The sequence below is a fragment of the Poecile atricapillus genome, chromosome 2 (assembly GCF_030490865.1).
Source record: "Poecile atricapillus isolate bPoeAtr1 chromosome 2, bPoeAtr1.hap1, whole genome shotgun sequence".
In the NCBI taxonomy this organism is placed as follows: Eukaryota; Metazoa; Chordata; class Aves; order Passeriformes; family Paridae; genus Poecile; species Poecile atricapillus.
The window spans coordinates 118995957-119020840 of record NC_081250.1 but is presented as its reverse complement, the minus strand read 5'-3'; the positions used below and the strand labels follow the sequence as shown (position 1 = coordinate 119020840).

At 37.7% G+C, this 24884-nt stretch overlaps 1 protein-coding gene across 2 annotated transcripts in view; it reads left to right on the top strand.

The window, feature by feature from the left end:
- The window catches only part of ARMC1 (armadillo repeat containing 1), a 34634-nt gene extending 13353 nt beyond the window's left edge, over positions 1-21281 (top strand). For both annotated transcript variants that reach the window (XM_058832623.1, XM_058832624.1), the window contains exons 4-7: positions 14701-14890; positions 18193-18309; positions 18393-18467; positions 19025-21281. In XM_058832623.1, the coding sequence (XP_058688606.1) occupies positions 14701-14890; positions 18193-18309; positions 18393-18467; positions 19025-19216 (574 nt within the window). In that variant the 3' untranslated portion in view covers positions 19217-21281. The remainder of the gene's footprint in view (positions 1-14700; positions 14891-18192; positions 18310-18392; positions 18468-19024) is intronic.
- The last annotated feature ends 3603 nt before the right edge of the window (positions 21282-24884 follow it).

Sequence of the window (24884 nt, the reverse complement as noted above, 5' to 3'; positions counted from 1 at the left end):
ATAATACACACATCTCTGTCTGTTTCATGTTAACTTTCCTGGCCTTTCCTTTCCTGTTATTTTTCCCAATAAAATGACACCCTTGGTTGCTGGTGCATCTCTGGGCTGTGGGGCTCCCAGTGTATTTATTGCTGGAGCAACAATGTGTTTGTTAATAATAGAAGGTCACAGCAGGAAGACACCTGCAGGCTGTTCTGTTCAGCCTTGTTAAGCAAAGTAGCCTAATAGCCCCTTCTCCTAGATACCCTGAGTTTCTTTAAAGAATGTTTTTATTGTATATTTTCTAAACATTACAAGTTTTGGAAATGGATTGTTTCTTGAAGTTATTTTTGAGAAAGGATCCTCTGCCCCCTTCCCCCTGGAACAAAATGAAATATTATGAAAGGTAGGAGGCATCAGTATATCCTCTTTAAAAATACCAAGTTACTTGTTCTAAATAACTGAAAGCTCCTTTTGTCTGTCAAAGGCTTTCTTTTGAAAGAAGTCATATCGAGGGGAGAGGGTTTGATGTAGTGAGCTACCTCATGCATGTTCTCAGTACAAGTTCCTGCTCTTCTTTTTTGTGAATCATGGCAAACTGACAAAAGTTCAGACTTTGGTTCAGCAGACTTTGGTTCCTCTACTGTGTTTCAGTAACCATATAGGAAGTTATGATCTTGACACTGAGGTGCAGGCACAGGGACAAATGATGACAAATAAAACAAAAAAAGCATTAGTTAAAATCCTACTGTTATAATATTGGTGTTAACCTAGACTTTAGTCATAATGTAATAGGCTTTCTGGGAGAATCTTACGGCTGCTGTGAGATAAGGAAATAAGGTTTAAAGTCTTGGAAAGGTGGATGTAATTTGTAAGTCTAGTCAAAGACTGGATCATCAGCAATTCAAATGTAACTAGCAATTTACATGTTGAAATACTACTGTGAGTTTATATTTTGCATGGGTTAATAGAAATTAGCAGTCATGTAAGTAAGTGTTCTATAGGTTTGTTTTGAGAGGTACAGTTTAGGATAAGCTTCCTGTTTGTGCGTGTAGAGCTGATACAAAAGCATGACCCAATGGAAGGGTCTTCTCTGTGCCTTTACAAGATTTAATTTTGATGTTAGTGGGTTTTTTTTTTTTTTTTTATTTTTTTGTTTATTTCAGGACCTCTCTGCAGTCAGAGACATTACAGTCGTCATTTTTACTTACACGTAACTTGCTTGGTGAGCTCTACATGGTCAGTACTATTTCTGTACTCAATAGTTTCATTCTGTCATGTGTGTATAATTCCTATTACAGTATTTTTGACTGTAAGCAGAACTACAGTTTAGTTTTGCTCTTTCTTCTTTTCCAAGCTACTGCTTTTACCTCACAATACTCCACTTGGCATTTCTGTCAGGACTGTTGGTTTTGCAGCTTTACAGTGCCTGATGTCTGTCTCAGTGTAATCCAGGTACTGTGCTTCCATGGACTTTTCATAGAAGCAGTTCAGTACATACTGGTTCAATAGAGCAGCTTTTACTGTGCTACATCAAAGTATTTGCACACCCTATGACACAGCAGAACTTTTGTTACTGGTTTCTGTGCAGCACTTGGAGTTAATGCAAAACTTTCTCTGACATGACAGTTTTCATTTCAGTTTCTTCTGCCTCTTTTCTTTGATAGAAATTTTCCATTTCTTATGGATAGTGGATATGGAATAGTTCCATTTTCTTAGCATTTTGAGACTTTCATGTTAGCTAATTGACAAACAGTGAGGTAACAAAGTAAGTAGTTGTTAATGCAGTGTTTTTAAGGAGTACCTGCAAGTTTTTCAGAATTATGGCCTTTGGCTGGTTTATAGTCACTGGCTTAAGAATATGATAATAAGCAATGAAAGTAGTTACCTGTCTATTGAGGTGCCTGAGTTCTACAGCGGTGATTTCTGTACAATTATCAAATTGTATGTTCCTAAACCTGGAAAAGAATTTTCAGTACCTATTACTGAGTAAATAGGCATTATTCTTCTTTTCTGGCAGAGGGAGGGCCACAATCATAATTGCTTTGAGTGCTTTCTGTTTAAATGGGGAAAAAATCAGTTGGGAAGTTAAAAATGAGCTAGTTGCTTTTCACTGTAGGGAAGAAATATTGTGATGAGTATTGCAGAATTTAAAAAACAGATAACTTTGAAACACTGAGAAAGTTATTAGGTATAAAATAACTTAAATAAAAACACATCTGTTTAAAGCCTTTAAAAGCCTTTTGTGCTCAATGTCTTAGCCAGTTTCTGCTTTATTTAGATATTGGCTGAAACAGGGAGTTAAACATTTTAGGAAGTAATTTAAGCTTACGATGTTTTTACTTCCTGTTTTTTACAGACTTTATATTAAAACAAATAGGGAACTCAGAAATGTTGATTTAAAAAAGAATAAAGTGGTTTACAGAGTGAGACACAATATTATGATATGTTAAAAAATAATAGAATCTGAGTTGGTATTTAAGTAACTGCTGACTGTAGGATAGAAAACAAAATACTGAATTTAGTGCCTCAAGATCTGCCTGACACAGTGTGCCAGAAGACAGCTTCTTGTCTTTTTGTGGTGCAGTTCTGTACCTATGTACAGAACTGTACATGGAAGAGTAGAGATTTAAGTGGATTGGCAGAGGAGTCAGGATTAGTAATGGCAACACAGGATGCCTTTAATGCTCGATAAACCTTGTCATCAGCTGGTGGTGAAAGTATTTCAGGAATACAGTGACCTTCTCTGGTTACTATTGAGTCTACAAGAAAAAGTGCTGAGGTAGGTTCTTCAATATGCTGACTATTACTGATGCTTACTAAAATGAAGAGCTAAGAAGGCTTAAGATGCTTTGAAATCAAAGTAACAAATTGTAGGGTGAAGTATTTAATACTAGTGAAGGTGAGGATTGACAGTATTGTAGGCTGGAGTAATTTACTTATGAAAAGGGCATTGATACGTGCTTAATACTGTAAGGTTTCTCATCTTCCCCTGCCAGTGTCAAATGTCTACATTTGGTTTACAGTGACCTTGTCCACAGGTGGTATTTGTCCCTGGTCTTTGACCTTCATGGAAAGCATCCCCAAAAAATTGCAGATTTGTTTCCTAAGAAACCATAAGTGCATTACCCTTGTATTATTCTTTTTTTCTGACTGCTGCTTGATCAATAAACATAGTAAGGTGCTAGTGTGTGATTAGAACTTATGTAGTTTCAGATGGGTATTACAGGCAAAAAAGAATAAATTTTATTCTGGAACAATTAATCTTAAAGTATGTGATTCTCAATTGGATGTATTTCTATCCAGGAATATGTTTTGATATTTTGTTGTTTTGCAGTACCTGCTACAATATCTTTAAGCAGGATTTCCATTGAATTTTGCAGTAGAAAGTGCAGTCTAATAACTTGAAACAAATTAAAATTGTTAGCACATGCTGTATTTATACAGTACATCAACAAGTTCCCCACAACACTTTTTTTTAAACCTTGTTGTATGCTTCAACCTATTTTGCATGGGGACTGCAGTCCCTTTGACTAGAAATGAAGCTGCTAATTCTGGCTTGCTTAAAAATAAAGAAGTTAGTTCCTTGCTAATAAATAAGTGGTTTAAGAGTTTCAATAGTTACCTACTTTGAGTCTCTACTGAATTGATATTAATTTATATTAGCAAATTAATCAAATATGAAGCTTGGACTTTATGCTTGCATAGATTAAACTTGCTTTTTTTTTTTTTTCCTTTGGGACCGGTTGCTGCTGTGGTTCAATTCCTATTATTCATACAAGTTTTGTTTAGGGAAGCCTGTATCTTAGAGCTTTCAAACCCTTTTTTTCTTTTTTTTTTTTTTTTAAACTTTCTCCAGTAAATTTCAGGGAAATAATCAGATTAACCTTACTTTTAAAAACTAAAATAAATGGTGGGGATTTTAAGATACAAATGAATTTTCCAGATAATTATTATAATCAACTGTTACTATATTGTATACTTAGTGCTGTTAGCATGCTGATAACACAAGAAAGTGGTATTTGGCTTCCTTCAAGATGTTTCTAAAATGCTTCTGTGCTGAGTCTGATTTCAGCACAGCATCATTCCCAGGAAGAACTGGATTTTTAATGCCAATATTTTATATCTTTTATTGTAAAGGACCAGAGACAGTTGTTGCCCTTAAGATATTTTTGGTTTTGTTTTTTTTTAGCCCTGTTGCAATTTGTTGGAACCATATAATAAACATGATTTTTGCCATCCATGAAATTATTACTGTTCATTAGCAGGCTGTTGGAAGATGTTGGAATTAGCTACTGTGAAATTCAACATGGAGTTTGTCTGTTACATGGACTCTTGTCTAGCAAATGCTGCTATGGAGCCTTTTGAGTTTAGTTGAGTTAACAGCCCTTGTGGGTTGTTTTTTTTATGTAGAGTGTGTCCATATGGTAGATACCAAGCTGTGGGAGATCAAAAGTTGATTTTCCATTTAATGTATAAATAGCAAGAGTTAAACAAAATTGGATGAATAGCTGGGTTAAGCATATGGCATATGTTCAAATCTGTTATCCCATTCTTGAAAGTTCATTCTCTTCTTGTGATCAGAGGACAATAGAATGAATCAGGAAAATGTTCTAAGTATGGGTAATTAATCAATTTGCTAAATGTTTAAATTATATCACAGTTGCTGATTTTACAGCAGTTAATGGGATTGTACTGTGATTTTATTCTTATTTACAACTCATTTAATATTTAGGCTTGTTTGTTTGTTTGTTTTCAGCAGTCTTCAGAGCATCCCAACATTTACATATGGGTTTCTGTATATCTTCAAGGTCAGTAGGTATATAGTGTAAACTGAGCTGGAAGTGGGATTGGGAAATCCAATCCTCACTTCTAGTTTCAGTGGGGTATGTCTTGTTAGATACAAAGTCAACCTTAAGACATCAGATTTCCTTGTTCATTATAAGCTTTTTAGTTTAGTGTTTCCTGGTCAGATTCTCACAGTTACCAGCGTGAGTAGCATCTGGAAGGCTTGCCAAGTGACAGGCATATTGCAGTTCTAGGGAGCATTCTAGGAAAATCTGTGTGACCTGGCCTTGTTTCCATGGTGGAACCGCCTAGGAGCACGTGATTGATACCAGTGGAGTGTCGGCACATAACACTACTGTACTCAGGCTGTGCATGGGTTTATTGAGCAGTCCACCTGCTTGGTTTTGGGGTTTGAAGATCCATAGTGCTGCTGCTTATTCTGTCACTTAAGGCTTGCCAGGCCTACAGGTTCTCTTGTTTTTCCAGTTCTACACCTACAAATTATTTTTCCTGTTGTTAACCCATTACTATGGTTACTATATTGTTATCAACCAACATAAGGATCCTGCTTGTCTGTATTCTTCAGGATTTTGACTTTTGCTTTTCAGAAAGCAGGTGGTAATAATTTTGTTAGCTGCTCTCTAATATTATCTGGTCTTTGCTGTGTTTTGGGGCTGGAGGAATTGAGGGTGTAGTTTGGTAGTAGCACCATAGTGGGACTCTGAGAAGGTGTGTGCTGGAGTAATGCTTCAAGCTGTTTTTAAATAATGTGCCTGCTGCCTGAAACGAGTCAGGAGAGCAGTCATGTGCTTATGAGAGAGCCCACTGCGTCACAGGGTGCACTAAAATCTTACGAGAAAGAGCAGCATTCTTGTAGATAAGAAAGGATCTTGCCCTGGCACTGGAGCAGAACAGGCAGAAAAGCAGCTAGATCAGATAACTGTCTTGAAACAGATTGCTTTTTCTCTAATACCATGCTCTTTCTTTAGGCTTGTCATTCATGCTCAAAGTTTTCATCAAAACCATGTCAATCACCGTGTCTCACTTCTAAAATCAAGGATTAGTGATTTCCTACTTTCCCTCTTACAGAATGTAGCAACTCTTTGCACCTACTGCTCCTTTTAGTTGCTGGAAACAATTTATCTCTTTAAGTATAGGAAAGAATGTATTCTGAAAGAAATTGTTCACCTGAAAACAAATACATCGGTGGTCTTAATGCGTAGTGACCTCAGTATATGTTGATTAGCCATTTGTTACCTGTGTCTAAATGAGAAATCTCTACCATGTATATACTTTAAACTCTCTTATATGTGTGCACTTGCCCAACAGTGATAGAATGATAGAATTCATGTCAATCCATGAAGTTCTTACTTGTGCTTTTTGTGTCATATGGGCTACTATATACATTGCAATGAATGAAGTTTATTACATAAATAAAACAGTGGTTGAAAATATCACTACTTAGGCTCCTAGGGAAAATATTAGGGCCAGTATGTGTGTGTATGAAGAGGATTGGGATCAAATGAAAATATTTGCTTCTATGTGATGATAGGTTTTCTCTTAACTTTTTGGAAAGGTGCTTGTGTCACTCTGTAAATGAGGTCTCTCTAACTAGTGTTTTGAAGGAAAAATTACGCATTCAGTCTTTTGTTATGTTCAGTGATTTAGGATTCTTCTGTGACTGTTTTTACTTTTAATTTGAGTAGATTATTTATGATGGCATTTGCTGAAGTCTTGCCAAATATTGGAGCCTTAACTTGGGTAATGAAGATATTTTTCTTCTTCAAACTTTTCATATTTGTTAGACTTGAATTGTGTAGTGGATTCTTTTTGCAGATCTGCGCTTTAAGGTACTACTTTCCATTACTATGTAAAATCCTTGAGCTGTCAAGCAGGAAATTTTACCTGAGCTAACTTTAAAACATCAAGAACTGTTTCCTTAGTTTTGTGTTTACAGTTTCTTTCCTTCACCACTGATAGCTACTTTTCATTTTGCTTTTACAGAGCTGCTCTTTTCTTTCTGTTGGTTTCCCAAGTGTTAGTGAGCCAAGAGCACAGTGATGAACCATACAATGCATATCCACCTTTTCCGTTTGGCTGTACCACAACCTTTGTCCATGATTTATAAGGCTATATGTGGTGCTCCCTTACTTATGGGGCCATGCCAGCTGAAAATATATATAGTGCAGACACTCTTTATGTGAAATATTATGTAAGTGGTGTATTGCAAATTTACCATTCTCCTGTATCATTTCCCTTGCTTTGATCTTAACAGAGTCCTGGGGTGTGAGTTCTGTCATAGTCTACCTCTGGTTGTCCTCTTATCGCAGAGGTTTTTCAGTTTAGACAAATTAGCTGTAGCTCTTCTCCATGAGGAGGGGAATGAGTTGTAGCTCTTCTCCATGTATCCTGAAAATCATAAAACATCCTGAGTTGGAGGGGATCCACAAGGAGACCTTTGAGTTGAGCTCTTGGCACAGGATAGCCCCACAGGTCAGCCTTGAGATACAAGGTGATTCTAAACGTAGCAGCTGAGAATGGTCTCTTTGTCTTTGGTTCTCTTGTTCATGAGCATGGGGAAAAAAGGCCCATCAGTACAAGGCTGAGATTGGTCCCCAAATTGAATACTCTTGAACTACATCAGATTTAGATAAGAGAGTAACAGTGTAAACTACTGAGTGAGTTTATATGCACTGACTTTTTGATCTATGTTGTGAAGTTATTTGAAATTAAAATATTTCTTTAGTTTGCCTGTGTGATCTCATCTTTGGCTTTATACTCTTTATGTTCCATTTACTGAATACAGTTATTACACTAAGTAGAATTACAAAGAAATTATGTATTTTGAGTGAGAAACCTGGGAGCAGTGTTCTCCTAAAATCAGTGTCATGTTTGAACCAGTGAACTATTGGATTTTTAAGTTTTGTATTAAAAGTTTCTAAATTGTTATTATAACGTGTACTAATCTCAATAGTTTTTCCATGATGACTGTGTGTAATAAGACCTTGCTATAGGCTAAGGTGGAACAGTTGCCTGGGGAAGTTGTGGATGTACCATCCCTGAAGGTGCTCAAGGCCAGGTTAGATGCAGCTCTGAGCAACCTGGTCTGGTTGAAGGTGTTGCTGCCCACAGCAGGAGGGTTGGAACTAGGTTATTTTCAAGGTCCTCTTCTAACCTTAACCATTCAAGGATGATTCCATGAAGGTGAAAACATCAGCAATCCCAACTGACAAGTTTTAATGCCTTAGAGAATGATGCCTTCCTTTTTGCATCTAGTCTTGCCTTTAGTTCATGATGCCTTAAGATAAAACAATTTAGGACTGAGCAGTGAACTGTAAATCTAAATATGAGAGCAGGAAGTTTCTGAAATCAGTCTTTCTAATTATCAGATGCATTAGAATTATGTAAGCTGTCATGCAGAACTCTTTGGAAGACTGTGTAAGGAAAATAGTTGGCAGGAAAATGAAATAAATTTTTGCTTTACTTACATAAAAGCCTATCTTCTAAAATTCTCTTAACCTGAAAGATTAGAGATCCACAAGTAGGTAAAAATGGATGTGCTCCATGTATATTGCTGTTTGAATTTACTTAATGACTTCTCAGTATATGTTCACAGACTTACAGGGTGATTGAGGTTGGAAAGGACCTCTGCAGGTCATGGGTCCAGCTCCTGTCTGCTCAGGCATAGGCACCTAAACCACATTGCCCAGAACCATGTCCAGGCAGCTGTCCAAGGAGTATGTCCAAGGATGGAGTCTACAACCTGTCTGGATAGCTTCTGCCAGTGCTCAGTGCTGAGTCACCTTTGTGGGGGAAGTATTTTCTGATTTTTCAGTTTGTTCCCATTGCCTCTGGTCCTGCCACTGGGCACCACTGAAAAGAGCCTGGCTTTGTCGCCTTTGCAGTTCTTTCAGGTATTTATGTACACTGATAAGCTCCCCCCGAGCGTTCTCTAGAAACCTGCTGTTCCAGATCTCCATCCCTTCTCTCATCAGCCCTGTAATCATCTTCCTGACCCTTTTCTGGACTCTGCAGCATGTTCATACATCTTGTGTACTGGGGAGCCCAGACCTGGACACAGCACTCCAGGTGAGGCCTCACCACTGCTGATGCAAGGGGCAGAATCATCTCCCTCTACCTGCTGGCAGCACTCCTGCCTGTGCAGCCCAGGATAACCAGTAACCTCTGCAGCAGGGGCACATTGCTGGCTGATGCTGATCCTCATGTCCAACAGGTTCTTTGCAAAGCTGCTTTCCAGCTGCTCGTTCTGGGATTGTGCCTCATCTGAGTGGTGCCTGGGGCTGTTCTTCCCTAGATGCAGGTCTTTGCACTTGCCCTTGTTGAACTTGATGAGGTGCCTGTTGGCCCATTTCTGCAGCCTGTTGAGTTCTCTCTGGCACAGCTGTCTGATGTATCTGTAGCTCCTTCCTGGTCTGTGTCATCTGCGGACTTGTTAAGGGTCCATGGTGCCCCAGATCATTGGTGAAGATACGGAACAGAATGGGACCTGGTGTTGATCCCTGATGTACACTGATAGATACTGACCTCCAGGTGGGTTTCATGGCCTCCATCACCACATTCTGAGCCTGGCCATCTAGCCAGTTTTCAGTCCACATCACAATCTGGTCAGCCAGGCCATCCTTCATCAGCTTCTCTGTGGGGATTGTGTAAGGGCCAGTGCCAACAGACAGTACCCATTTGTTCTCCCATCCCAGTGAAGCCAGTCATTTCATTATAGGAGGCTCCTGGGGTGCTCAGGTGTGTGACTTTCTCTGTGAATTTGGGCTCACGCTCCCTGGGCACCTTCAGATTTGTTCCATCACCTTCCCAGGGGTTCAGAGATTATCAGAGCCTTGGCAATTCATGAATGGACAATTAACTTTGTCATCTTCTTGGGGTGCTGGACAAACTGAGCAAGTACATCCAAAAGCAGAATTATTACGGAAATTAAACTTTCGGAATTAAATGACATAAATCTCTTTCTGCTAGAGTCTGGGATGTAATTGAGTCTTGGGTAAAGAAAAATCCCCTCTTTTGTTTGGAAACTTCTGTGTTAAGGTTATAAACTCAGTAGAAACATAGTAATGAAATGCAGTTGTAGTGTTTGTTAAATGTTTGGCTAATGTGTCTTTAGAGCACAATGGGCACCACTAAGGAAAGGGACACCTACTGTGCCCAGGGTGTGCTCTACTTTGAGCAGGGTTACAGTTGCATGTTTCCTCTGATGCAGTAGTTTGTATGTCATTTACAAGTATGTATACACTTCTATTTTTAAAAGGATGCATAAAATATTATTGCTTAAAAAATGATAAGATTATCTTTTACACACTCCCCCATGTATATATTTATAAACTTATTTATGTCTTGCCCTTCTCTAAAAGGGGAAAAAGACTATATTAGTCTTTCTCAGTCTTTGTGCTTCTTCTAGAGGAAGAAACTATGTCTCTGTTACCTTTGCATCAGATGAAGCTATGCTAGGAAGGTTGTCATGCCCTTCTGTTACCATTTATGATGCTGTGTGTGTGCTTCGGTACAACTGCGATGCTGTACACTGCTTACATGTTCTTTACAAGCATCTGTACTCTGCCCACATCACATGCACCTTTGGAGTTGTAGCCATTAGTTTTCATGTCCTTTAAGGTTAGCTAAGACTTAAAAAAAAAGTCTTGCTATACTAATAAAAACTCTGCAGCTCTTGGACCATGTTTAAAAAGTTATTTTTAATAGTGTAGAAAATGAGAACTATTTCTTGTATCCTCTTCTGACAGATACAGCATGTGTCACTTGGATTCTGTGTTTATATTTCTTATACAGCCAGCCTTGGGTGAACATGATGGAAGGACAGGCAGCAATCTAGGATGACAGGAATTCAGGAAGACAGTGAAAACTAAAGGGTTGGGTTTCTGACAGGCATCTTCTGAATCTTGCTGAAGTAATGTAAGATGTTACCGCCTCTGAAAGGGATGGTAACCAACTCTTGCCAACTGTTACTCTGCTCTAAGTAGATGCTACCATTTTCCTAGCACAGTAGAACAACATAGTCATAGAATCACAGAAGAGCCCAACTTGGAAGGGACCGCAAAAGACAATCTGGTCCAACCTTTCCTGGGAAAAGGAACCTAGATGAGACCATCTCATGCCCTGTCCAACTGTATCTTGGAAACCTCCAGCAGTGGGGGCTGTACTGTGTCCCTTACTGAGATTGCTCCAATGATTGTTCTCATCTAGCTGCACAGTGACGTTATGGTATGCACCTGCACCTTCAGTGCTGACTAAAGTGCTATACTGGAGTGGGAGAGGGAGAAAGGGCAAGGTTTCCCTTGGGCTGCTCTGATGGTGGCAGGAGACTGGGTCAGACACCTGTGGGCAGTATTATCTGAAACTACTGACACACAGGTGCTGGGAGGGCTGGTGTCAGTGCTCTCGAACTCTTCTCCTAAAGTTTTCTTATTTTAGGCAACAAAACCACAGCCCATGAGTTAAAGCAGGTTTTTTTAATAAAAAACTTCCACTCTTCTGTAGTTTAATTTTATGTGCAGTTTCATTGTATTTGTTTTCATTAGTAATATAGTATGTAAGGAAACAGACTCACCATTGAATATCACCTTGTTTTTGCAATCAAGAGGGTTTATGCTTGCTTCCAGATAGGTATTTGCTTTCCTTAAAGATCACAGGGTGTCCTGGGGTGACTTTATGATACTGGTATCCCCAATCGTCTGGTTTATGTTATATATTAAGTTCTGCACCTTTAAGACTGGCTCTGAGAGCAAGAGAGGGGGGTAGAAGAAGCCACAGTTTGTGTTAAAGAAAAACATCACTCCCACACATCTCGCTCCTGGACTGTGGTGTCTGCAGCACGGACAGACAGCGGGACAGAGCTTCTCTCTGGCTTTTAGTTAGTTTTAGCTAGCTGAGGCAGAGGAGTTCCCTGGATCTTTGTTTTTTTTCCTTTTTCTTGGATCTGTGCAAGCCTGCTCTGGACTGAACACCCAGCCAAACCCCGGGAGCCCACGCCTGTGGCCCACCGGGGCCTGGGCCTCGGCACTTTCCAGCGCCGGAGGGACTGATAAGAACCTGAGCAAGCCGAGCTACACCACATGAAAAGGACTTTTCTTCCTAGACTTCCCATCCCATCGAACAGCAAGAGGTTTTATTATTTAATATTATTCAAATTTCTGTTAAATAAACAGCTTTTTCCACTTCTCTCCAAGGAAATGTTTTTCCTTTCCCAGACCAGTTGGTGGGGAGGGGCATTTCCCTGGGGAAATCCCCATTTGGAGTTTTCCTCCCTAATTTGCCCTAAACTAGGACACAGGATCATAGAATAGTTTGGGTTGGAAGGGACCTTTAAAGGTTGTCGAGTCCAGACCTCCTGCAATGAATAGGGATATCTGCAACTGAATCACCCAGTTTGACATTGAATTGGTTCCACGGTTATGGGATCTACTGTTTCTGTGGGCAATCTGTGCCAGTGTTTCACCACACTCATCAGAAAACATTTCCTTTTATCTAATCTGATATTAAGATATAAAGATTTCTCTTATTTTTACAACTGTTGCAGAAATTGCTTTGATGAAAGAGTAACAGATTGCTCAAAACTTGCATTCACTCATTTTACCAGTATATTTAAAATTTTAGAAGGTTTTGTCAGGATTTTTGGGCATCTTTGTTTAACTGAGTTGCTGAAAATGTAGTATTTTGTTTCTGCAAAGGAAAACAGGTGGATACCTTCACTTGGGATTGTTTTGCAATCTGATATTTCTAAGTAGCAGTCATTGTCCTTGCCCCTGTAGTGTAGTGTCTGAGTTTCTTGATGCTTTTTATTACACAGTGAGTTGCTTATTACTGATTCTCTTTAAATAAGATTAAAGTCTTCCATTTGAGTTTGTTTTTTGTTTTTTTTTTTTTTAAAGGTGATAGGGGTAACTTAGTGGTAGATGGTGCTAATCCTCCATTTGGAAAAATACTGGAAATTATCTGAGTATCTTGTTTGAGAGTGTGTGTGTGCATATACAAATAAAATTTATCAGTATAGACTTGTTTTTGGAAGATCTTGGAGTAACTGTGTGAAATAAGAACCAATTTACTTTTGTGTTTTAAAGTCAGCAGGTTGTTTCAGTTGTGCAGTTAATAGCAGGTCATTAGTTTTCAAGAACCTTGCAAACTCTAATGTTGGGAGAATAAAACATATATGAAAACCACTATGATTTTTTGCTTTTAGGCACTTGAATATTTTATATTTGCTGACATAATTTTAAAATTTAAATTTAACATGACAAATTTAATTTTTCTTTTGTGTGGGTATGTATATATATATACACATATTACGGCAAATATTAAGGATACTTTATTTCTCATTTGTCTTTTTTTTTAACTTTGTGGTGCAATAGTCCAGTTGTTTTGAAGCAAAGCCCCTTACCAACTGCATACTGGGTGCTGTGAGTGGAATAGTGACATTTTCAATAGTTTGCTTAGTGAGCTGTATTTAAACTTAGGAAAAAAAAAACCTCCTCTGTTATAAATCACTCAGTATGGACAGGATTGTTGTTGAAAGAAATTGGCAAAACTAGTAAGTGGGGCAATTCCTTAATCTCTTGATAAGCTATCACTTCAGCAAAAGCTGATTTATTACTACCTCAAGGCATCCAGTTGCATGGCTTTATCACCAGTTCTATTACTTTATCTAATAAATTATGGAAGGATAAAGTTGAGATCTTTGTGAGTCCTCAGCACTTGTTTCTTTGAATTGACGTGATTTTTCAGTATAGGAAAGCAGAACATAAGCATGTATTTATAACTGAACATATGTTGGAATGCTTTCCCTTTCTAGGTCTTAATTTTTTGCTTATTACTACTTTTTTCTTTTTCTCTTTGAATGTTGTTAATCTACTGAATTATCACAAGAACTGACATTTTCCTTTCCAAATGGGTGCTGTTCAAAACAAGGTGCAGAGAAGTAAAAAAAAAAAAGGCTAGCTGAGACCCCCACAACCCAAGAACTCCTAACATGCTTGCTTTGGTGTTCTTTCTTGTCCATATGGTAGGATGGAAAATGTGTTTAGTGTCTGGTAATTAAGGAAGTCAAATGGAAAAAAAAAATAAATCTAAAGGTACTTGTTACTTACTTAGTGTTTGCTAAACAAAGCAGCAAAGCTGTCATTCATTATTTTAAGATTCATTACAAGTTGATGCAGTAATAATTTTGTTTCTACACAAAGCTTTAAATCACTGGCATAATTAAAACAGGGCTGAATTTGGACAACAGATTTATATTAGCACCTTATTAAAATTAATTTTAATTAATCATAAGAATTCAATATATGTTGAATCTATTATCTACTTTTTTTTTCTATCTAAAAAAATGATATCATATAATTCATATCATAAATTGTAGTCTAATCAGGAATAACCTTTGGATTCTTCAAGAAAATTGTATTTCTGCTCTGCTGCTGATGCTCGATAACTTTGGAGAAGAAAACATTAGGGAAAATGCCAGTTCTACAGAGAAATTACTTTTATTATATAGCAAGGAAAGTGGGAAACAAAACACGTCACAAGGCAATTGAAGAAGTTTTGTTATAAAATAAATAATGCTCAACACAGAGTAACCCGGGTGCACTGACCATGTTACTGCCATGTTTGGCTTGTAGTTGTCAAACTGATGTAAATTGTGTTTGTGTTGTTTGAGAACAACCTTTTCATAATGAGCATGGAATCAACAAATCAACATAAAAAATTGGAATTGGGAAAATAAAATAATTTTACCCAATTTATGCTCTCCCCACTTAACATTTTTGTCATGTACTGCATGGAATACAACATTTTGACTGTACTGCATGGAATATTCCAGTTGCAAGGGTGTAATCGATAGCTTTGTGAAGTACTAATGAGTAAACAAATATTTGGAAATCTTTGTCCCTTTTTTACTTTAAGGACCACTACACCAGGAGAGACTAAACTTCTGGCTTCTGAAGTCTATGATATCCTTCAGTCTTCCAACATGTCAGACATGGACAATGTGAATGAGATGAATTATCGTCGGCGGAAAGCACAGTTTTTCCTCGGCAGCACAAATAAGCGTGCCAAGACAGTGGTTTTGCATATAGATGGCCTTGATGATTCGGTAAGGAAACCTTCAGAGTTTGTGTAAATAAGGTATACTGTACTGAGATTTATTTTAACCCCAGAAACCAAGTCAGGCTCCTTGTGTGACATCATCAATTGTCAGCAATTTCTGTGAATGGTATTTTGAAGCATAAGATATGTATAAAATGTTGTATAAATTGAGCTTGTGCAGAGCACCTAAAGAAGATGTTTTAAGGCAGTTTTCTTGATGGTTTTTCAAGGAAGAATAGAATAAACAAAGTGCCTTCAGCATTTTTCACTTAAGGATCTCTTGTGGTTGTATAAGTGTGTTTACCTAAAAAAAAGTTTCCTTTTAGTTATGAGAGATTTCAGACACCAGGGTTTTTTTTTATTATTCTTAATTTAGAAATGCTGTATTTTCTTGGAGTTGGTTTTGCTGCATCTTTTCATTGTCTGTGAGATCTTTTCTACTGTGGTGACCAGAATGGCATTTGAATTAATGAGGTCTCACTGAGTCTTTATGCAATGTCAGAATAACTTCTACAGATTTATCTACCATACCCCTGTAGATAACACCCCAGGGCCATGTTTGCCTTTTTACGGCTGCCAAACAGCATGTAGGCTGTTTAAGCACGTTATCCACAAGTGCCCTCCGGACTCTGTATCTTTCAGTTTTGTACCCATTTTAAATGATCAAACCTGATCCTTTGCTTTGTTGCTTTACGTTCTGCCAAGTAAGCATGTCCACAGGCCCAGTTTACCAGCAGCATACCCACTGTTCTGTTTTCATAAGACCATAGTTAATTCCTTTAGAAATAACATGCTGCTCTAGCTCACTTTACACAAATATTTTTTACAGTTTTGGCCTTCCAGCACTTGCTCTATCTAGAAAGGCGGTGCTTTGTCAACACCATTGGCTTTTCTACTCTGTGAAATTTTTTAAATTCAGTCCCATAGGTTGTTGTTTTTAAGCTTGTAGTTGATTTGTTTGTTCACAGGTATCTCCAAGCAAGAAATTTCATCCACTTCTACTTTGTGAGTTTAGATATTTTGCCTGTAGTCCATTTCTATCTTATAAGCATGTCTTTGTTTTCTTCAACAAATGGAACATAGCAATATTTGTGGAGTTTTCTCTCTGCAATGGTGAGGTAAAGGTATTGTGAAAAAGCATAGAGTATTTAGATATTCATCTCTAGAGAGCAAAACTGCAGGTAGATCACACCAGCATGTTTTCCTAGCTTGTTGTTGAAAGAAAATCTGGCTGTGCAGAGTCTGAGATAGCTGGTGTATGTAGTTCTGTATTTCATCAGATTAAAGAAATGTTAAGAGGTGCTCATCAGAAGTTAAACATCTCTGTAATGCTGTTTTAAATATTATGATAAGTTGAGACTGGGAGGGTCATCAAACTTGTGAGCAACAAAAGCCATTTGGTTTCGTTCTATAGTTTATTCCTCACTTAAGTAGCAGACAGTATTAGGTTGCATGTATGAGTTTGAAAAGGCATAGTGAGTAAACACAGAGCTTTAGACATGGTGTTCTCAGTCATCTACATTTGTAAATGGAAGCTCCTGTTAGGAGTGGTTGCAGGTCCTACAAATGCTTGTGGATTTCGAAACCTCAAATAGTAGATATTGATTGTTTTAGGAAGAAAGGGGAAAGGTCGTTTGTTGTTTAATGTGGTGTCAGGTGTTTTAATTTTAAGATATAATAACCAAATTTGGAGATAAAGGTAAAAAAGTCAGTAACTCAGGAGTTTGTGGCATGCCCTTCAGTCAGTTTTCTAGTCTGTACATTTTAGTAGTATTTATGAGGGACATGGTAATCAAGGCTTGGTGTGTAAGAAAATAACTTAAATTTTGCCTGTGCCCATGCTTCAGCAGTACCATGCAGAAAGATGTTTAGTTGTGTATTTCTAGGGTTTGTGGCTACCTGCTAGTCAAATGTCTTTTGCAAAGTATGTCTGTGCAGCAAAGCTGGTGGCTGCCAAGCTGCTAGTTTTTTAAGGAGTTTGTGTGGACCTTAAGTTTTGTCTTTTAAGAAATGATTCACCAGTTATCTGATCACTGAAAGCCTCATTTTGAATTAAACTGAGGTGCCTGTGATTTACCTGGGATCTTAAGAGTAAAAAGCTGAATTCTGTCACAATTCCTACACACCCATGTATGAATTTAATTTTTTAGGCTAAGAAGCTATGAAAGGGCTGCTTCCTGTGTCCGGAAGTAGGTTTAAACTTTTACTTGTGTAAGGCAGCCTGTCATCTTTGCATCAAATATTTCCTTTGTATAGTAAAGGTAGCCTATCTGACAAAGTTATGTTTTGGAAAACACAAAAATGTTAGCTATTTTGATAAATAAACTTACACAAATGAATTGTTTTAATAAATATATATGCTAAACTGCTAAAAAAAACCCCAATCTGCTTCAGTTCATTCTTCCAGAGATTAAAATAATTTAATTTGCTTGTTGTGCATACAGTGAATATTGACTAGTGATTATTTGGTAACTAATACAAATATACTTTGGAATAAATAATTATTTAAAGCCTTGAAGGAAAAAAAAGTTAAGTATATAATTATTTTAAACCTGTGTAAAGGCTGTCAGTTTGTCTGATACAATCAATCTTTTTTTATCCCCTTCTGTGGTAGCAGTCTCTCCAAGTAGACTTTAATTCTTTTCGTTGCAACCATCTTGTGCAAATATTAAAAGGGAAAAAAAAATAGAACATTCTAAGGTAGTGTATCAGATGCAACTAGTAGGGGTCAATGTAATGTTACAGCACAGTAGGTGATGTCACTTACTTTAAACATAACACTCTGTGGGTTATCAACCAAGTACTTTCCCTTTAAAATAAGAAGTAAGTGTCTGCTGTGCTGTGATGTCTGTGAGCTGCCACAGATGAAACAGCTGAAAGATACAACAGCTGCTTTGATGCATTCAGTCAGTATGGAGCCAAGGTGTCTGATAAATAGCAACTTAAACACTAACTACTCATCAATGAGCACTTCAGTCAGTCAGAACTTAACCAGAGGGGACTGTTTAGCTGATCACACAGAGAAAAACATTCTTTGCTTTTCAGCACTTTTCTCTAATTATTTACAGTTGATTCCATCCTTCTTTGACTTCTAAAGTGTAAGCAAATTTTTCTTTTGTGACAAGAGAGTCTTAATATTTGTGCACTAAAATGTAAGTCTTAGTTTTTCTGTTACTCAACCACACTTTTGTAACCATGTGCTTTGAGACATACAGGAGCACCTTAACAATTAATTATGAGCATTTTCACATGGTATGTTTTTTATGTTTTTTAGTTTTTCACATGTGTATGTTTTTTATGTTTTTTCAGTCTCGAAGGAATCTTTGTGAAGAAGCCTTGTTGAAAATTAAAGGTGTTATTAGTTTTACCTTTCAAATGGCTGTTCAAAGGTGCGTGGTCCGAATTCGCTCAGATTTAAAAGCAGAGGTAAGTGCTTTATAACCCTCCAGATCCTCACATTATTGCATTCGGTTGCACTGAGCTCTTGCTTTTTTTCTGTGTATTTGTAGGCGCTGGCAACGGCAATAGCATCAACCAAAGTTATGAAGGCACAGCAAGTTGTGAAAAGTGAAAGTGGTGAGGAGGTAGGAGCCCTATCTTTATAAATACCAGTTGTTACAGCTCAGCTGTATCTTAAATATCAACACCTCTGTGCTCATAATATCTGAGAGTAGCAGAATTTTTTAAGTGCGAGTGCTACACATCCAATACAAGGGGAATCAAGCATATCCTATGTCAAGAAATGAATCCATATCCTGACAGTTATCTATCAGTTATACAGAAATTATTGTTCAGAAGAAGGACAAAAGTACTGTAATAGATTATCTCTATAATGATATGAAAAGGGTCACAATGAACATGCTAGCTTTTCTTGGTTGGAGTTGCTAATGTGCATTTTTTTCACAACCACTAAAAGGTAGTCTGTATTTACTTGATACTTTCTCTTCCCTGTTAAGCCAAAGCTTTTCTTGTATATCTTCTAAGCATAGTATGTTCTATTTATGTTGTTGCTCTACAGGGCAGTGGGGAGGAGTCTCACAAAATGCATGCCTGTCACCCTGAAAATGTATATATTATAACTTTGATTCATTCTTTTAAGTTACAACATTTGACATAATTTTAATCTGTTGTGTTCTACCAGATGCTAGTTCCGTTCCAAGATACTCCAGTGGAAGTAGAGCAGAACACAGATCTACCTGAGTATTTGCCAGAAGATGAGAGCCCCACTAAGGAGCAGGACAAAGCAGTGTCTCGTGTTGGGTCACACCCTGAAGGTGCAGCAAGCTGGCTCAGCACAGCAGCAAACTTTCTATCAAGATCTTTCTACTGGTGACTTGTATTTGGTGTTGAAAGACTGTGAATGAACCAACAAGGGGGCCAGTTTTCCATTGGTGTGGTGAACTGCCAAGTGCAATTTGCAATAAATCATCACAAAAATTTTAGATTAAGCAAATGTATGCTGCATTTTACATTTTATTGGACGTTTAGCCTGATAGGGCAGGGGTCAAAGGACAGAGGCCTCCAATCAAATTATTCCTGCATTAGTTTTTCATGTAGATTTTATTGCTTCACTTTTTAAAAATGGGTCCACTGTTATATACCAAATGTTTATGCTATACCTATAGAGCTTTAAGTTTGACTTCACGTGAAACACATGGTAGAGAGAATCCATTCAACTCGTCTCAGGGCCTCTGTGAAAGAAAATTCTTAATAGCTCCAGTTGTACATTCAATGAAATGCCCTTTTCATTTCTACATCCCTTTGGACTAACATTGTTTTGTTCAATTTTCTAGATTTTGACTCCAGAGAAAAATACAGTCTGCCTCTTTTTTTTGCCTTTGTTTTTGCCAGCTGTGTTCACAGCATGAGCACGAGGATCCCCTTTTGCTGTTAAACTAGAATCACTACAGACTTGAAATGTGTAACCCTTTTATGTGTATTGATTCTTTTCCCAGCCTGCCCTTAACCATTGGAGTGCTTAAGATAAGAAAAAAGGGACTGAAAAACACAAATATGTATACATACGTTGTACAGTAAATAAACTAGAACATATTTGTAATGATGGGTGTGACTGACTGATATATATATATATACATATATATAACTAATAAATACCACTGACTGCTGTTTAGGCTAGCTGGGAAGACTAGCAGAAAAAGCTGTGGTCTAATGTAGTGATGACCCATTGCAGCTCTGCCTGCAGAGAATAGAGGAATGTAGACTATATTTGATTAAGAAATGGTGTTTACTGTTAGGAAATATTTAATGGTAACTAAAACCTTAAACTTGAAGTATGAAGCAGGACAGAATGCCTCTTTTGCCACAGTGCCACACTTGTAAATTTTGACTCTCTTGTTTGTTTTTCCCTAACAATCCCGATATGCCATTACTGTTTCCTCCTAAAGACATTTCATGAGACTCCCATGAAAATACATCAGCTTGGCTTAAAAAACATATATAAACAATTGGCTTTGCCCTGTAACTTACAGACAGTATAAGTTTAAAGATGTCTTAGTAATTCCTGTGAGCAGAAGTGATAATAAAAGCAAAACTTCTGTAGGTAGAGAATAATATATCTGAGTTGTTAGTAAACACTGTGCGTGAGCAGATTCAATACACAGTGCTTGAAAGCTACAGTTGCCCCTGCTTTGTTGCACCAGAGAAATACAGCTGAGAATTTTGAAACATGTTATAAACGTCCTTATACAGTGCTTTTTTGTGGTAATGTATTTGCTATAATATGAATCATATATACCACCTGGAGACTCAGAAAAGAAATTTAATGCATCAAAGTTATTCTCCTGTGCCTATGCACAAGGAATAAATAAAAAAACCCACAGGCTGTCAGTACTACAGAAATGCTGAGGATATGATAATGTAAAATAATAATAATAATAATAATAATGCAGGTCAGAGTTCACCCACCCGGTTGTCATTCTAAGAAAAAGAAATAAAACAAAATCTTGTTGGCAGACTAGATGTCTCATGTTTTTTAATATATCTAGTTTATTTTTGATTCAGGTTTACACGCACAGATTGAAAATACAGGCTTTTCAGGGCATGTATTGCTTTAAATATGTAATGCTATTCATATTGCTGTCTAGAATGTTACAGTACCAAATGTGTTTGAAAAGTCCTCTGTTCTATAGCCATGAATGCAGAGTTTTGTTTTTCTGCATTAACATCTGTTTGCATTTGCATTACTGCACATCTATTTGCTAAAAGACTACACCCTTTGGATATTAATGGTTCAATACCAGTAGGTATTACAGTTCATTTGTGCATTCGGTCTGTAGGTGTGCTTTTATGACAGTATTGCAGCTCTTGTAGAACAGTTTAAGGCATCTGTAAAAGTTTTTGAAATACATTGTAAAATAATAAAGGATAATATAACTAAACAAAACATGACTGGTGCCTTTTTAAATGTCTAAAGAAAATCTGGTGCCTTCTTAAATGTTCTGGCATTTTTTTAAGCTACTTGTGGTTTTAGAAGTGTATTCATCTTTAATTTGACAGAAAGGAATGCAGATGTCCAGTCATACTGAGTCCTTTGCTGTATGTCACAGCCGGGCATTTGTATATGGGTAAAACATGCTTACATTTAAAACAAAAGTTTTTTGCAAAAGTGTATAAGCAGATGATTCTTGAGGATATTATCTCAAATTCATTCTTACAGGGGTTTTTTAGACATTAGCTTTTATTTTTTAATAACTGATGCTATGCAGGTCATATTTCATTAGGGAAATTAAGAAAAGTCAACACTTCTGGAGAAATTTCTTTGATAAAAGTGTTGGGGGGGGGAATAATAGTTCAGACTCATTAAAATGCTTATACTTTTTCAGAGGTCAGATGATGAATAAGAAAACCCTTTTGCTCTGACCTAAGGATGTGACAAAAAAGAATTAGTACAAAATTAGAGGCTTCTAAAAAGAAGCTGAACTGGGAAACATGGCACTGGTATTGCATTGCAAAGTAGCGAAGTACTCAGTTGCCAAGGCAGGCACTGCTTGCATCGTGGTGGAAGCTCCTGACTTGTCCTAGGGTTATCACTGTGTACAGCATAATGGAATAATCACTACCATGTTTCCTCATTATAAGAGTAAATGCTGAGGGGATAGGTAGAGGCAAAATTTAGGCTCCTAGCTGTGCCTCTGAGCAGCTGTCAAAGCACTGTAAGCAGTACAGTGAAATACATTATACTCTGGCTTTCCCACTCCTATGGCTTATTCTGTACAAAAATAGCTGATGTGGCTGAGTTTTGCCACAGGGGGGTTACTGTGTGGGGCTAATTTGGAAGAAAACATTGACTACCTAGGCAGATGCAAACTGGCAGGTGTGAAGTACTCCTGTAACTGCCTGCAACATAAAATAAAATGTGGGTGCACCTTTTTGCCTCTGACAACGTTCTAGCTGTCAACTAGCAGAGTTTAAAAACACACCTAATAAAAATTAGCAGCACCACTCATTCCTGTATTCCTTTGGCAGAAGGCTGGATCATAGCCTTTCCTGTTTCTTTTTCTGTACCTAGTTATTGAGTTCCTAAAACCTTAACAACCCCTGTCTGTTAAAATTAAGGGTTGAAAACACATAGAGATGAGAATCATGTCTCAACCCATCTCTGTTGCTGATTGTAATTCTTCAGGAAAAGTTGAAAGCACATGATTTGGCAAAAGGGAGTGAGTGGAGGGGTCACTGGAGACTTCTTCAGTGAGGTACAGCATCTAATTAGCCCCAGGGGTGACTGCCTGTTGAGATTCTTGCTCTAAAGCTTCGTATAAAGCTATTAGAAAAAAAAAAAAAAAGTCCTATTTGTAGTTTACAGAGGGCAGGCAATAGTCTTTGTTTAGCATGCATTGCAGGTTTTAAATAGGGTTGAAAACAGCTGATTTAAATTTGCAGTACTTTGCATGTATATAGATGGAGAGCAAGGTCTACCTCTAAGCTGACACACATGCCACATCAGAATTACATTATTTTAAAGTTTCTTCAAGCTACTGTTCATTTATGTGCGTGTTGCACTATGCAAGTGGCTGCAAGAATTAGAGCTTCCTCTGTGGAATAAATTAGGATCCTTTAAAGCAGTTAAAGTCTCGAGATACAAACACATCTCAGAGGAGATGCACACTGTTAACAGATTTTTTGTGCCAGTTGTCATGGTAGAAGTTGTTTATTATGTTGGGATCTGAAGGCTGCTATCTGGATCAAGTTTCCAGCAGCTCTCTCTCTTCATGGCTACCAAGATACAGAAGTTGGTAGCTAAATAATTTCTGCAGTGTTTAATACTTGCCCAGTGGCTACAATTCAGGTTGATCAGCCAGCGCTGCTTGTGCTGCTCTGATCTAAAGAGTTGAATAAAATCACAAGCGAAACCAAACTTCTTATGTCGAAAGCACTTCATTGTCAGCAGTGCATGGCAGTATGTCTGACTGGCATAACAAAGGTCCTCTAAGTAGCAGTTATTAGAAATCTGAAAACCCACCATATGACAGAAGTGTTTTCATTTCCTATCAGACCACCAACTTGAAATACAGAAAGTAAAGGGGTACTGTTTGAGGTAATACTTCACTGTTTCAAACCTCTTCTCTTTGAGGTCCTTCAGGGTCAGACATGGTAACTCACCGGTGCAGGGGATTGCTGTGTCAGCTTCTCTGTGGGAACTGCCCCTCTGGATGTTTGCTGGTGAAAGGTGAGGGTGAGATCCCTCGTGAGCCCATGGTGAGCTAGCAGGGAGCAGCTGGCACACTGTTCACACCTAAGATCCCACGGACATGTGAACATACATAAAACAAGGTCTTTAAGAAAGGGTTTTTCTATCGGCCTCATTTTACAGACTGCACAACAGAATCTGTTTACCCAAATTACTCAGGAATCCTGGGAAGTGCAAAATTTTGTGAGCTGTCTTTGATTCTTAGTTCATGCTTCACTTCATAAATAAACTGAAACGCTTTCCATTTTAAGAGGGACCTTTGTACTGTCAACTTCTCTGGGCTGGAGTAGGAAAGTCAAACCTGTCACAAGCAACTTTCCTTATTGAGTTACACGTTTTCTGCATCAGGATGTTGAAAGGCGAGGTCAAAAGCCAATTTTCATCTCAAAATAGTCCTTACTGATTTGTTGAAGTTCTAGGTAGCAAAGAAATTTTGGATAAAAAATACCCTTTTCAATTTTTTTTAATCAGCTATCTTTGCATATGTTATATTTCAAAAGCTTTGCGCAACATGATGTATTTCAGCAGTGCTGCCTGCATAAGGTGCCCAAGGCATCTGCAGCTTTCACCAGAGTTAAACCACCCTGACCATGGTATTTGTGCTCTTTCCAGCAGTTAATGTCATTAGTGGCTTTTAATCTTTAACATTTCTCTAGGGAGGTGTTGTCTGTTTCTAGACTCCCCAAATACACAATATTATACATCTTATATAAATGTAGTGTTTCTTTTTAATTACTTGTTTTGGTTAGACTCCCTTCCTGCCCCTGTGTACAACACAGGTGGAAAGTGATAGCACACCAATGTCCCTTTTATGGTGTGGCCTTTTGGCCATGCTTCCTTCAATGGGCAAGTATCCATGGTGTATTGTTTTGTATTTAACTTTAAAGGGTAAGTAGATGATCCAGCACAGGCAGTCCTGATTTTGGGAAGGCTGGAAGGGAGTGGAAGGAAGCTGGAAGACAATTCACAGGCAAAGAGACTTCTCATCTGCAAAAGGCTGCTCCTCCTGGCCAGAGGAACAGCGCTAATTTAGTTTTACATGAGACTATCTAAAGGTGAGGATTTAATTTGCATTACTGCAAGATTAATTTTGTTTTCTGAATAAAAACTTAAACCGCCATAATGGATTTTTTTATTGTAAATCTCTGTATTATTCATATGAAAGTCCCACATTCAGTATTCACAATGACATTCAGGTTCATAATCTCAGTATAAAACTAGCAGCTTATACGTTGTCCTTGGGTTTCATGGCTTTACCTCCTTTGCTACAACAAATATGTACTGTAATGTTTTA